Source organism: Gymnogyps californianus, chromosome 21 (genome assembly GCF_018139145.2).
Source record: "Gymnogyps californianus isolate 813 chromosome 21, ASM1813914v2, whole genome shotgun sequence".
NCBI lineage: Eukaryota > Metazoa > Chordata > Aves > Accipitriformes > Cathartidae > Gymnogyps > Gymnogyps californianus.
This window is the reverse complement of record NC_059491.1, coordinates 4,673,742-4,687,977: the sequence shown is the minus strand read 5'-3', so window position 1 is coordinate 4,687,977 and position 14,236 is coordinate 4,673,742. Positions and strand designations below refer to the sequence as shown.

At 38.2% G+C, this 14,236-nt stretch overlaps 1 protein-coding gene across 3 annotated transcripts in view; it reads left to right on the top strand.

The window, feature by feature from the left end:
• RERE (arginine-glutamic acid dipeptide repeats) overlaps window positions 1–14,236 on the top strand; it is a 256,805-nt gene that overhangs the window by 67,482 nt on the left and 175,087 nt on the right. For all 3 annotated transcript variants that reach the window (XM_050909265.1, XM_050909263.1, XM_050909264.1), the window contains exon 2: window positions 9,623–10,093. In XM_050909265.1, the coding sequence (XP_050765222.1) occupies window positions 9,769–10,093 (325 nt within the window). In that variant the 5' untranslated portion in view covers window positions 9,623–9,768. The remainder of the gene's footprint in view (window positions 1–9,622; window positions 10,094–14,236) is intronic.

The following is a 14,236-nucleotide window of genomic DNA, read 5'->3' as shown; positions in this document are numbered from 1 at the left end:
GGATGATTAGTAGAGAGCAGTTCAAAGTGAACAAACACGCTTTTAATTGCACGCACTTAGAGGGCTTACAAGAGCTATGGACTGTAAATATGTAACTCATAATGACCATTACTGGCTGAAGTGTTCCAGTGCTATATTTGTGTTATAAACTCAAAATGCCAGTGAAGGAGATAAGGAAGACAACTGATAAGAGGCATATAATTCATTGGAGAGACTCGTAAGAGCTTTTTAAAAGACTTTCAGCAAACTTGCTTCCAGGAGGGTTGCAGATTAGTCCTATGAGCATTCAAGAATAGGCAGCAGACCCCTTCAACACCCACTCAGCTGTAAAGCTGGTAAGGCACCATCTAGATTGGCACAGTCCTCAGAGGAGAGTCATAATGAGCACGAAAACAGAGGAAAAAAGCTTTTTTACTGACCAGTGCATTAATGTTGTAGGAAAAAGGTTTGTGTGTCTGTATGTATATGTGTGAGAACTTTAGAAGCCAATTATCATCTAAAGCTTGCAAAAGACTTAGTGAATGAATCCTAAGGTAATAAAAGGCTCATCATATTTACCTTCATTCAGAGATCTCGAAGCTTTACAAATGCTCACATGCTTTTAAGACATCTTAGGGTTCTGCAATGGTTACTGCTGCATGGGATTGTTAGATGTTAGCTATCAACATTTTATTTCAGTAACATCAGTCAGGAAGAGTTTTTTCTAGTTCAAGGCTATGTAAGTTGGTTGTATTTTCTTTTCCTATTTGACATTAGAATGTGACTTGAATTGACATGGCTGTGTTCACTTTCATAAGCAGGTCTTTCTTAACAACTTATGAAACTGCTTCCAGATTTTCTCAAACTATTAACTGACATCCCCCCCCCCCCCCCCCCCCCCCCCCCCCCCCAGCATCCCAAAAAACCCCAAACAACAAACAAAGTCACTGTGTGGCATATCAGAAGCATTTTTATTAGAAGTAACATTTTTTTCAACTCCATCCCTACCAAGCTTTCACTCTTGTTTTCAGGTGCAGGAGTAGCAATATTAAACCAGTATTACACTGAACACAGCACAACAGGTAGTGCAATAGTAGTAAAGACTGCATGAATCTCCATTCTTTTGGCAGCTATCCACTGTTGTAGAATAGTCTAGTGGGATGTGACGTTAAGTCTTGGGTTCTGTTGAAATACAAAGTCTAAAGTAGCAGGAGGCCCAGTAGTACCTATGAAGTTCTGGTATTGACAGCCTTGCAGTTCTGTGTATGCTGCCAGATAGGATAGTTCTCTGCTGCTGCCTTCAGGACCTGTGCTCATTTTCCTTTCCCTGCTACTGGCAGGGAGAGATCTGTGTTTAGGCTCTGTATGTGGCAGTTGATTGGAAAATACTGTAGGTAAACTCAGCAGGATGTGGATTACGGAAGCTGGGGCAAGTATCTTCAGTAAAATCTCACTCCAAACTGCGTGAAATACTGTCCAAGTGTAATGGTATAAAGCTCTTGCTGTATTTTTTTTTTCCTTTTCCGTCCTATGCTGGCTTCTTATTGAATTTGACTTCAGTTTGCAACCTGTGGATGTGTGTTGTCATGAGGCTAGTAGCTCTGGCTCTCCAGTTTGAGATGGATGAATGGATTGTGAAGGTGGGGAATATTCTGAGGGATATCCTGCATGAACTCTTAAAATACTTTGTCACCCTGAATATCTGCAACTTGCATTTTCAATGGCAAATGAAAGATAGGGAAAGAATGTGGGAGAAAGTTGGTAACAGATGTTCTTAGTCTTTTCTGAAACTTAAAGGTTAAACTTCTGTATGCCTCCCCAGGGAGGTCGAGCCCATGCAGTTAATGAGCTTTATCATAGAAGGTGGGATCTTTTGAAGTGTGAGCTGTATAGAAGCTACTCTTTTGTGTGTTTGAAGCAGACGTGTCTATTTGAACTATAGTGCTAGTGCTGCATTTTGATAGTTGCAGTTTAGCACTTCATTCTGTCTGTTGCAGCTGAGATTTCATTTTCCTAATCTTGTCTTATTAAGGTTATTTTTCACAAATGATCTTGAAGCTTTTCTTAAAGCAGTTCTTCAAACCTTATGAATATATGGGGGAATCTGTATGGGCTGTTTTCTTTTCTTTTCTTTTTTTTTTTAAATTTAATCCCTTGCACTAAAACCAAGTTGAAATTCTTCCTTGACATCAAAATTAGAAAAACGCTGTGGAAGGAACTCTACCCGTTGCAGCACATACTTCCTTTAATCTGGCATTTGCTGAAAACAGTGCCTTTTTATCTTGCAGTATGAGACTAAAAGCTTACAGAAGAATGGTCCTGTTGTGTTTATTAAGACTGGTAACACATGACCAAATCTTGTTAAAAGATTTATCTGTCTGGCTTAAATAAGAAAAAGGGGCTCTTCTCCATATTTTTAGTTACCCTGAGTACTTAGATGCCTTCTTGTTTCAGTCTCATAGCATTTCTGTTGGACTTGCTTTCACATTATCTTTAAAACCTGACTCTTTAATACTAGTTAAGAGGTTTAAGTACTTAATGTGCAAAGAGGTAGTCTGTCTGCCTTTTGTTCTGGTAATGATTTCCAGGTGTATAGATCAAATAACCGTAGAGCTGTGTGTAATGCATGACTGCAGTTTGGCCATCTTAGTAACTCACAGTGCCCAGATCTGACTATAACTCATTTCTCATGGGAGAAGTAGTATCCTGCTCTCCTGACTTGGATGGGAGGATGCGAAGGGTTTTGTGTCTGAACACATGAGGAAACTTTAATTTGAACTAGATTTAAAATGCTGGGAAGAAACCTCAACTGGGTGAATGTGGGGTAATGATCAGTTGAAAATAATGATTATGAATTTCTGCACTTCAGTTCTTTAAATGAAGTTTAAAGGTTAAATCGTGCCTGCTTGATTTCTCAGAAGATACTTTGGCAATAACTTTTTTTAGATTGCATTTGAAATTTGCAATCTAATCGTATTCATTATGACATCTTTTGTTCTCCTCTGTCTTTGGGAGTGGAACTGAGAAGGGTTTAGTGAGAGAGTCAAATCTAACACCTGGCTACTTTGGGGTTTGACTTGAGAAGGACTAGTAATAAGATGCATGTATGTCGTGTATCCTGAAAAGTGGCTGGGACCTTTGTGTGTTACTTTCTGGAGTGATGCTGCTCTCAAGTTGCCTGTCAAATAGGTGCAAGATGCAAAAGACTATTTCAGGAATGCAGGGACTGTAACTGTGGTGCTTTTCTTTCCAACTTCATTTGCACTGAAGCGTTCCTCTTCGACTTCTGTGGGCAGAGGAGTCATCCTCGAGACTTGTCTGAAGTTATTACAATTTTAACTGTTCCGAGAAACTGTTGTGCAATATTAAACACCTTTTCTGTGTAAAAATAGCGTTTGCAAGCACTTAATGTGCTTGGGATGTTGTACTAAGTAGCAGAATGGTGTAGGGGCAATGTTCTGACTTGGTGAAGCACCTGCTTTCAGGCTTCTCTTTACTTGGGACACTTAGCGCCAGCTTGCCTTCATCATGTCTGGCCCAGACTCCTAAATTAAGGTTCCTATCTCCTACCAGAATCCTAGTTTCCTCTGTTTCTTCATCTCTGGAGACCTGAACATTTGAACAGGAATAAGAGCATTTGAATATGATTTGAAGTTATAGGTATCTGCATTTTCTGCTAGAAAGCAGAGAACAGAAGACATTAGCGAGTAGCTCTGCAAACACATTTTTGGCTTATGTTTGACTTCTAAACAGTTTAAGATAACAAGGACCTTTAATGTCTGATGGCATACTGGGTGGAGATAAAGTTATCCCATACGGGACATAATAAACTTACTTGGATAAATGGACATATCCTGAGGCTCTAGTTAGAAAATAACAACACAAAAAAAAGTCTTTTTTTCCTCAGGTTTTGCAACTTGCATTGAACAAATAATGGATGGGGGCTATTCTTCCACTCCTTTGTATACCAGTCTCAGCCCTTGTAAAGTGAATGTTCCCCTTTTAGCTTAAATGACTTGTTTCTGAGATTAACCTCTAAAGAATTCCCTATGGAAGAAGCAGTAAACCAGTATCAAAGGCAGTTAATACCCTTCAACCTGTGGTGCTGTAACATGAATGTCTTTTCTGTAGTATGATGACAGAAGCAGATGCTTTCGTGGTTGTTTGGTATAGTGAGAATGAGGAGCTGCCAATGAGTAAAATTACTGGAAACCCAAGCTACAGAGCTTGCCAAAAACCACTTTAGATTTTCAGTGTATTTGCTTCTACTGTCCTAATCCAGATTTAAACATCTGTGTGATTACTGTATTTGGTATATACGTGATGTATTATCCCAGTTTATTCTAGAGAACAAAAAAGAAGGCTTGCAGTATTTTTGTAATTTTTGTGATAGTGTTAGTTTTATGTGTTCTATATTCATGCATTCCATATTCATGCATAATTACATATAGAGTAAGTGTTTAACCCACTACAACATCTGTAACTGATGAATAATGTTGAGTCAGCAGATATGTTTTCACAGTATTTACATTTTGGTCAAGAGTGATTAGGCAACATTATAGCTTTTGAACATGAAGTTGGTAGTATTCTCCTGTTCCAGTGTGGTTGGTGGGTGAAGTAAGAATGTGTGATGTGAAATGCAAATGCTTAAGTTTGGATGATGTAGTATTTCAATTGTAAGATACTTTCTGCTCTTATGGCTGAAGAGATCTTTCCAAACATTGGGTCTATGCTTCTATTTATAAATCACTATTTGCTTTTGGTTTCTGGTGTTAGTAAATAAAAAGTGGGGAGGTAGCAAGGGGAAATGTATTTCACTGTAGGGGCAAAATATATCTTGGAATCTGTAAAACGTGTTTGGATCATTGCATAAATAATAAAGATTATTTATCAAATACTTCTCTGTGGTAATAATGGCTTAATCTTGATTAGGTGGTTGCAGGTAAAACAATTTTTCTTTGCTCTTCTGATAGTCCTGTATTACTGCTACACAGTTGAGGTCGTGTAACAGTATCTTTCCTCTGGCTTTTTTTTTCCCTAGTTGTGGTGCAACTACTCTTAAGATTATGTGACTGCTTTATTCTTAGAGACAAAAGTAGTCATTGTTTTATGATGATGTCGGTTTAATCCTGCAGTATTTTTGAAATTGAATTTTTTTTAGTGAAATAGTCTTGGAAATGTGATACATTTGTGTAAGAAAGTTGAATAGTGCTTGTGATGAGATTTCATCACTTGCCTTTTAATGCTAGTCGAACTACATAGAGACTCTGATTAGATGAAGAGGCTTCCTGTACTGTTCCTGAGTACATTGGCTATGAAAATTACTTTTGTATGAGTTTTCCTGAAAGAGGAGCTAGGAGGAAGGTGGCAATTTTGTTGTATTTGTGCTGGAAATTTCATAGATGAACAGACTAACTGTGCAAATTCTTGTACAGCCCTACAGTAAACTAAATCATTATGAACATAGTGTTTATTCAATGTTACTCCTCTGTGCAGAACTTTGTGTGCAAAAAAAAAAAGGAAAAAACCCATGATAATTGGACTTGTAATAAAAACACTGAAGTACTTTGTTTGAATTCAATCTGAGAGTAACAAAAGGACTTATATCTGCAGTTATGTGGAGAGTTCTGTTAAGTCCTGCAGTGTTTGTTCTTGTTCGTTAATGGCGAGAACTGGAATTCATCAGTGCTTCCTCTGCAGTGTGTGACCCTTGATATTCAGAGGCTTCTCTTCTTGCGCTTCATGGCAGGTTGTGTAGAGGGATTTTCTCTCTGGCAAGTTTTTTTTGCCTATGCCCATAAGAAGTGTTGATGAAGACAGAAAAATAGAGTAAGGGGAAGTGCATTTGGTATGTTACTTTACTAAAGTGATTTACCTGCCAGCTGTATGGAGGTCACTGTGTATTTGATGTGGTGTTGACCCTTGAACAGACTCCACTAGTGTAAAATGGTTCACTTGAAATTTACTTTCAAAGTGAAGTTTGGCAAGGAGCAGCTTGCACTGAAATTGTGGCTGCGTTTTCAGAATTATTTGCACAACTCTGGTTCCTTGTGACTTAGAGAATACGAAGAGGAGCTCAGAATGTTTCAGGATGCAGATAAAATTAATATGGATGAATTATCTGTCAGTAACTAATAAACTTTGGTTTATTTTTCCTTCAGACAGGAACTTTGAATTCCTTTTTCCTTTATGTTTAGAGATGTGGGATGGTTGGCACCTTCGTAGCTTTTCATCTTGAGGCTTCAAGGAAAAAGCCCTGTAGCTGGCCAGGTTTCAAGCCTGCTTTTTCTGTTGTTTGCCACCCATCCCCAATAATGAACTATTGTGGTGACTGATGGATTATTATATTTTTAAGTTAGAAATTATTTAAAAAAAAAAAAACAACAAAGACATCATGCAGTTTGCAGTCAAAGGAAGGTGCTTGTGCTGCAGTTGGCTGTGCCAGAAGAGGGGTGTGATCTTTTATAGCTTTGAAAAGATGGTGATACTGAGATCTCCCACTTGGAAGATAAGCTTCCACCCTTGAGAGAGGAAAGAAAAGCTGATGCAGCTTCTTTATGGACACTTGACTTAAGTGTCTTGATAAAAGTTGTGGTACTTCTATCATAAAAATTAGTGCTTTATGCTCAGGAGAGAGAGCTGAAGAAAGTACATAGGTTGCATACAGATGGGTCTGTTTTAAGAGTTGTTTCCTGAAAGTAGTGTCTGTTTGCCTTTGTAAGCTAGAAGAAGGCTATTGTCAAAAGTGATCGTGGAACGTAAAAATTCATTTGGTTATAGCTGCATTGCATTTAGTCACTACCTGTGCATATGCTAAGTTTTGTTAATACAGCTGGAAAATGAGCAGAAAGTGTTTTTCCATCATGATTTTGTGCAACTCAGACCTTGCATAACTGTAAGAACCAGTGGTACCTATGCTGGTGGTAAACCTAACTGGTAAATGCAAGATGTATATCTGCGCATGAGAAGAGTTCCATATTGTGTTGTCTCTTAATGATATTGGACTGTGCAAGTGCTTCTTAGATGCTGCTGAAACATTCTTGACTTCACTGAAAACAAGATAAAAGGACTTGCTCCTTGGCTTTTTTCCTTAAGTTCTCCAAACTTAACTTGTAAACAACATTCAAGTTTTAATAAATAGGAGAGGGTAGTGGTATACTACAAGTAAGATGAGAAGCAATGGAAAAAGCTCTGAAAAGAACAACTTTCTTGTTTAGGCTTCAGTTTCTTGTGTTTTTGTACCCAACTCAAAAATTGAGTCTTTGAGAACTGGGGCTAGTATATAAGAATAATTAGAAGTGGCTGGATTTTATCCATTCTTGGAGGTCATTGAATAAAATTTTTAGGTGTATCCAATATCCTTTAGTTTCTGATCTCTAAAGAACACATAAAGATCTCTTGTACATAGGTTGAGATGCCACTACTTGTAATTTTTAGATTGCCCTGGGAAAGTAATTAGTTTTCATTCAAAATGAATAGATTATTTACTCTCTATAGTGAATTTTGTATCAACAACAATAGAAAAAACCATCAAGCTTGCTACTGGGGAATTTCCTAGCCTCTAGAAATTTAAGACATCTCTTATTGAGTCCCTGTAGACCACTGCTATCACTATTATCTGCAACTTCTCTGGCAATTGACAGGTTCATTGTAGTCTTCTCTACTGGAGTTTCATTGGATTCCCCTTGTGTGTTATCAGAATGATGGCAGCTGCTATAAGGAGGAAAGAAAATCGAATCATTTCCTACCTGGATGATCGGTTCATTCAGGAAATGCCTGAGAGATTCAAGCCACAGCCTGAATTGTATCAGCAAAAGCAATTTGTCTCTCTTTGGCTATTTCCATTGCTGGAAGTAGTAGTCAACAGGGACAAGAATATTGTAGTCTGAGATTCATGTAAGAGTGAAGAAATTTCAAATACACAGGATCACTGACTTCTCAGCTGACTTCTTAAAAATCAAAATAGTCTTTTTTCCTTTTCTAATGTGGTTTCAGATGCTTAATGCATGAACATTCAATCTTCTTACGTCCCTGACTTTCATGCTATAGCGTTCTACACAGTGGACTGCTTTCAAGTTGCACCAAATAGTAGCTTCTTGAAAACCTATGAATTAGATGTCAGTAAATGCAGCTTTATCCTGAATTGGTGAACTAGGGAAAAAAGGTAATTTACCTTTATGTTGGATGCACCCTTCCTGAAATATCCTTCTTTCATGAACATTTACAGAAAAAATGGTATGTTATGATTCTTGTTATGATTCTTGTTCAGTAGTAGCTGTAACTGTTCAGACTTCTGCTACTGAGCAATATTAAAAGGCGCTTGCAAATACTTCTATCGGTACAAATTCACTAGAGCCTTTCCAGAGAAGGTACCAAAAATTCTAATGTATGTGCTGCTGCCTGTCACTCAGACGTATCATGCAGCCTGTCAGTCCAGATCATTTTGATTTGACCAATAGAAAGGACATTTTAAGGAAACTCTCGATATTAAGTCAAAAAAATAAAGAATGTAACTGCATAGGGCCAATATTCTTTACCTTTCATTTGACTGAGGTAATGGTAATAGTGTCTCATGGGGAATTAATTCAGACCCCAGTTGCAGGGTACTGGAGGGGAGTTAGTGAGCGGCTGTGTGGTGCTTAGCTGCCCTCGGGAGTTAAACCATGACAGTAGGCAACTGTTCTGTGCACTTGGTTGTAGTTTGAGGATCCTGGCCCATTGGTCCCAGCTTGCAAATACTCTTTTAACAGCAAGTCTGATTTTTTAAAATCTAAACTTGCATTGAAGGAAAAAAAAGATGCAGTTGCTGTTAACTGTATTGATTAAATGATCAGGGAAGTAAAAACATAGGATTATCTCTTCCTTTCCTATTCCCCAGCAGAAAACTGAATGTGTGAAGGTGATGAGTTATAAAATCCAACTCCATGTGTTCTGTTATTGGTAGAGCATGCATGAAAGGCTGTATTTTTGATATATGGAAAAGCAGATTTTGTTAGTGCACTTGTAACTACTGTGGTTTGGTTTGGTTTCAATTCATTCCTGTAATCTGTGGATTACAGGTTAGCTCTATTTTTGGAAAAGCAGGGTAGGGGAAGACTTCCTAACAGATTGCCCTGGAGGTGGCAGATGGCATTCTTTACTCTGTACCAGCTTTGTAGGGCATCCGTTGCTAGTGGTGTTGAGATGTAAAACAATACAGCCATTTGCTAAACTTTTTCATTTGCTTTGAGGAAAAAAGTTGTAGACTCTTCCTTTCTTGCACTTGTCTGTTCCTAAATATTTTTTTTTCACTTGCATGCTTCCTATTCAGCTTCAGGTATAAAATAATATGTGTTTTCAGTGAGCTCTTCACATCCAAGAAGTTGTTATATTTCTGTAGAGAACAAAAGAATTTTTTTAAGGAGTTGTGAGATCTTTTTGAGGATGGAGATAGCTTCAAACATTTTACAGACACTTCATAAGTTATCATTTCTACGAATGCTTCAAAAGACTGCCTTGTATTTTACTGTGTTGTGTTTTCCATACTGAATTGCTTTAGGATGTGGGTTTTTCTTTGTTTTTTAATTTTTATTTTCAGACAGTGAAAGAACTTTGAATATTAACATGGGCTTTTCCCCTCTTTCTCCCCCCCTACCCCTTCAAGAACCTTTTTAAAACGCTGGGGTTGTTGGAGTGGTTGAATTTTTCCTGGATTTGAGTAAGAAATTCAGAAGACTGAAGCCCAGGCTCACTGTCTACCTTTCACGGAGGCCCAGCCGTGAGAGGACAGAAGAAGGCACGTGGCGAATCATGACAGCAGACAAAGAAAAAGACAAAGACAAAGAGAAGGACAGGGATAGAGACCGGGATAAGGAGCGAGACAAGAGAGACAAGGTGAGGGAGAGTGAGAACTCGCGTCCTCGACGGAGCTGTACGTTGGAAGGAGGTGCCAAGAATTATGCAGAAAGTGACCATAGTGAAGATGAGGACAATGACAACAACAGTGCCACCACAGAGGAGTCCACAAAGAAAAGCAAAAAGAAACCACCCAAGAAGAAGTCCCGATATGAGAGAACAGACAACGGTGAAATAACCTCCTTTATCACAGAGGATGATGTTGTATACAGGCCTGGAGGTAAGAAATTCTTATGTTGTTTCCTTTGAAAGTAACTGTGCATCAGAGCTACCAGTTAGTTGGCTGCAGCAGACAGCACAATGTGCTATCTGTTAATTTAAATTATGATTGTCCTAGGGGCAGGTTGCCACATTTCCGTTGGAGACAAATACGGATATGCATGCAAAAGCTTTTGACTGTGTCTTGTAATATCTGATTTGTTGAAATGAACTTAGCTCCTCTTTGAAAAAGAGCCACCCTTTTTTCTTTCTACTACATTCATTATCTGCGTATCGTATGGAATCTCTGTCCCTGGGAATTTCGAAACTAAATTGGATAAAGCACGGAGCACTTTGTTCCAACTTTGAAACGAGACCTGATCTGAGCTAGAGATTTGACTGGGTGGCGTATAGAAATATCTTCCAGCCTTTCTGACAAGTTTTTCTGCAAATACGATTCTTTGTAGAGCTCCTCTCCTGTCTTCTGTTTGTGAAATATAAATCAGGTGACTTAAGATCTCATACCTATTATGCCATTGATTTCACCCCCCTCGTTAATAGCTAGCTAATGCCTATGCACAGCAGCTTAGCTGTTGGTCAGAACAGTGTCAGTATCAGCAGGTATCCGGGATGTTTTGGGGACAGAAGCAGAAGCTTGCAGTGTGCTCTGGATGTCTTGGATGTGCCTCTTAAGTACTGCCAAGTTCACATAAGGTTTTTAGGGTCTCATGTAAGGTTTCAAGATCTAACCTGTGGCTGTTGCCAGCTAACTTTTTCCTCAAAATGAAATTGGTACTTGAAAATTACATTATTCAGCTAGCTGTATTCCTCATTTTTGAGTAAAAACTTCTGTGTTCAGCTAAACAGCATTTAAAAAGTGTTGATTGCAGTTGTTTGTTCCACCACAAGGAATAGTTATGTTTGGCTTTACTGTTTTAAGCGCTGGCTTAAGGGCTCTGGTGGTTTTATATTACTTTTCTGTAAAATGATCAGTATGCTGTAGTGACACTGCTGGAGCAAAATAGAGATGGATTCAAACTAAAAACCATGGAAACTAATGAGGTAAAATCTTGTCCAATTTTTCCATGAGGTGCTGTATATCTCAACTACTAAAATCTTATTGTAGGAGTACAGATGTAAGTGTTTTAAGTGCTCTGTCCAGTTGTAGTTGCTGTAAATGCTCTAAAATGCTAGTTGTGTGTGTGGGCATTATCAGCTGCAGATACAGATGGGCTGAAATTCTGCTGGTTTTGGAGATGTTGCATTCCATACTTCGTCCGCATGAAAGTTGTAGAGTCTGTTTTCACTTACATCTACCAACATTTGTCAGAATAGCTTATGTATTGAAATGCTTCAAATATCATTGCAAACCATTAAAAAAATATGTTTTTCTCTTGGTTAGGGCTTGTAGCTGAGTAATATTTGTTGCTTAAGCAGTAGCAATAGAGAGCCTGCAAAAGCATCAGCTTTGGTGGCAATCTTATTTTCAGTGTCAGAGGATGAAAAATAATTTAGAATCTGTTAAGAACAGCTGTTGTGTGGGCCCAGTAGTACAACGCGATACACTGGCTTTATTGCAAAAAGACTGCTTAAAATTAAGATGGAAAATCAGTTTGTGATCTCAATTTTATCCTGTAGTAGGATGGAGAAGTATTAGCACTCTTTATCCAGTAGGTGCAGTGCTTGGAGTACCTCTGATGTAGCAGTATTTGGATAGAGGGATATTTGCAGAACAGCAGGAGTCATACTGTAGTCATACAGAGTTTGCACCTTTGCCAGATAATTGACAAAGGAGGGGAGAGAGCCTGTAAATCCTGGTAGTGTGGGAGGAGCTTAGATTGTTTATGCTGTATTTTTCATGAGAGTATCCATTCAGAAGAGAAATTTTCTTTATGTACAGACAGGCAAGAGCTTCAGTTATGGCTTGTACCTTCTCACTTGCCAGCAATTACACACTGGGGGAGATTCTATTTATGGACTGAAACACAAGGTAAAGCCTCAGTCACAGCACAGGCGTGGAGACGTATCGGAGAACCTGCATGCAGCAAATACTCTGTAAATGCTGGCCAAGTACCACTCAGGCCTTATTGGGACTTTAGGGAGCACACGTGGTTGATAGTGTGGGAGACCAATCTTCTCTAACCAGCAGAGTACTTCATCAGGCATATTTTGGTGATGGTGGTTGCAGAACCAATGATAAGGGAGCTGGCTGCTTGGGGATCAATTCTTCCTTATATGAGTGTTGTTTGGCAGGATTTGGAAGAGGTTGCATGATCTGGCAAAGGATATGAAAGCTGGTCTGCACTAGTAAGACTAGTGCTGGCCACAGGCAGCTTGCTTCGTTTTCTCTTTGCCCATCTTTCTGCACTGTTTGAAGAAAAGGGGGTGAGGGGTAGTGGTTGTATCTGATCTGGAGGAGGTTATCTAGTGAAAGAACAAGGAAAGCCATAGAACTTGTGATAATTGAGATATTTTATACCTGTTTTGTAATTTAAAAATCTGCTTATTAAAGTTTACATTTTATTAGTAGTAATTAGCATAAGAGATGTATCTTAGCATTGAAACTTTTCTGTTCAGTTTGCTCTTTGTGCTTTTTTTTAAACTTGCATCTGTCTCTTGTCTTGAAAACTGCAGAGAGCAATGAGAATGCACATTGGCTAGCTTGTTGGAGGGACATGAGCCTAGCTGAAACCTTACTTGGCTATACTGATTTTTAAATGTTATTTAAAACATCATTTCTTAGCAGGAGAGAGATCTTGAATACATGTTCTGAGTGCGTAATACATTCTAAGGCAATTTTAGTATCTATTACAGAAGAATGTCTTAGTTTCTGTCTTATGGCTAGGTTACATATAGGGAGATGTATTTGTAGCTAAGGGTACAAATTACATAAAAATTTAAGAGGGATTAAGAGAGTTTAAATTAATGAGACTTGCACAGCAAGGATTAGAAAGATGAAAATTAAAGGTGTGTGCAGAACGGATAGCTGTCTTCAGCTTACATCTTTTAGACTTTAAGGAAAGGAAATCCTTTCCATTCGTTTGATTTTGTTTTTTGTCTCTTAAATACTCTTATCTGATATGGATGAGTGTTAAAGATCTGCATTTCCTTACTATGAAGTCCTTGGTTAAAATCTCATTCTATGTTTACCCCATTGCTGTATAGTACTTAATCCAACACTTTAATATTACTTTTCTCTGTGCTAAGCTCAGCAGCTGTATTTGAGTAATAGCAAATAAACTGTAAATAAATAGATAATAAAGATCATTGGAATCTTTTCACATGAAAGGTTACACTATATTGTTACTATATAAATACTGTTCTTATTAATTTGCATAGATATGATGAATGTATGCGTAGCTTTAAACCATGTATTAAAATTTATTGAGTAGAGCTTAGACGACACTATGCAATTAATCTTCTCTACTTTGGAAATCACACATGCCTATCCTAAAAGCTTGTTGGCCCACTTCCCCATCTGTCCTCTCAGTTTCCACAGCCTCCCTCCCATTTCCTTCCAAATCTGATCTGTGGGGTTTTTTTTTTTCTTTTTTTTTTTTCCTTGCAGTTCTTACCTTGCTTTTGTCAAAATGATTATCATGGTAACAAATTAATTTTTATTGTACGACGTGTATTCAGATTTGCTTATAGGCTTCCTTAGCATAAGGAAATGATAGTATAAGATAGTTGCATCAAGACAGAGATATTTTCTTTTTTCTCCTCTTAAATTCAGTTAGATTATTTAATGCTGAATTTCCTTCCATTTCTAGTGCAGATTGACTCCCTTCTATCCTGCTGGCTTTTGCCAAAGTACAGCGCGGTTTGAAAGGGTTGGTTTCCCATACAGTTTGTATGCACATGCAATATGGTTAACACATGGCTCCTAACTGGGTGTACTCTAAAACTGGTGGTCTTGTGTTGTAGTATGTTTTTTGCAGTTCTACTTTTTTGATTGTCAGACTGTAAGTGAATTTGAATACTTTGATACTCTGCTGTGCAAACTAAACTTTATAACTTCATCTGTTGTTTGGGTTAGACAATTGGTCTCTGTGTAAGATTTTCTGCATAGAAGAATGTACTGAAGTGCTGTCACTCAAACAGCTGTCACTATATTGTACTGGACTTCAGTGGCTAAGGTGCTTTTGGAACAGCTGTCCAGGCTTTT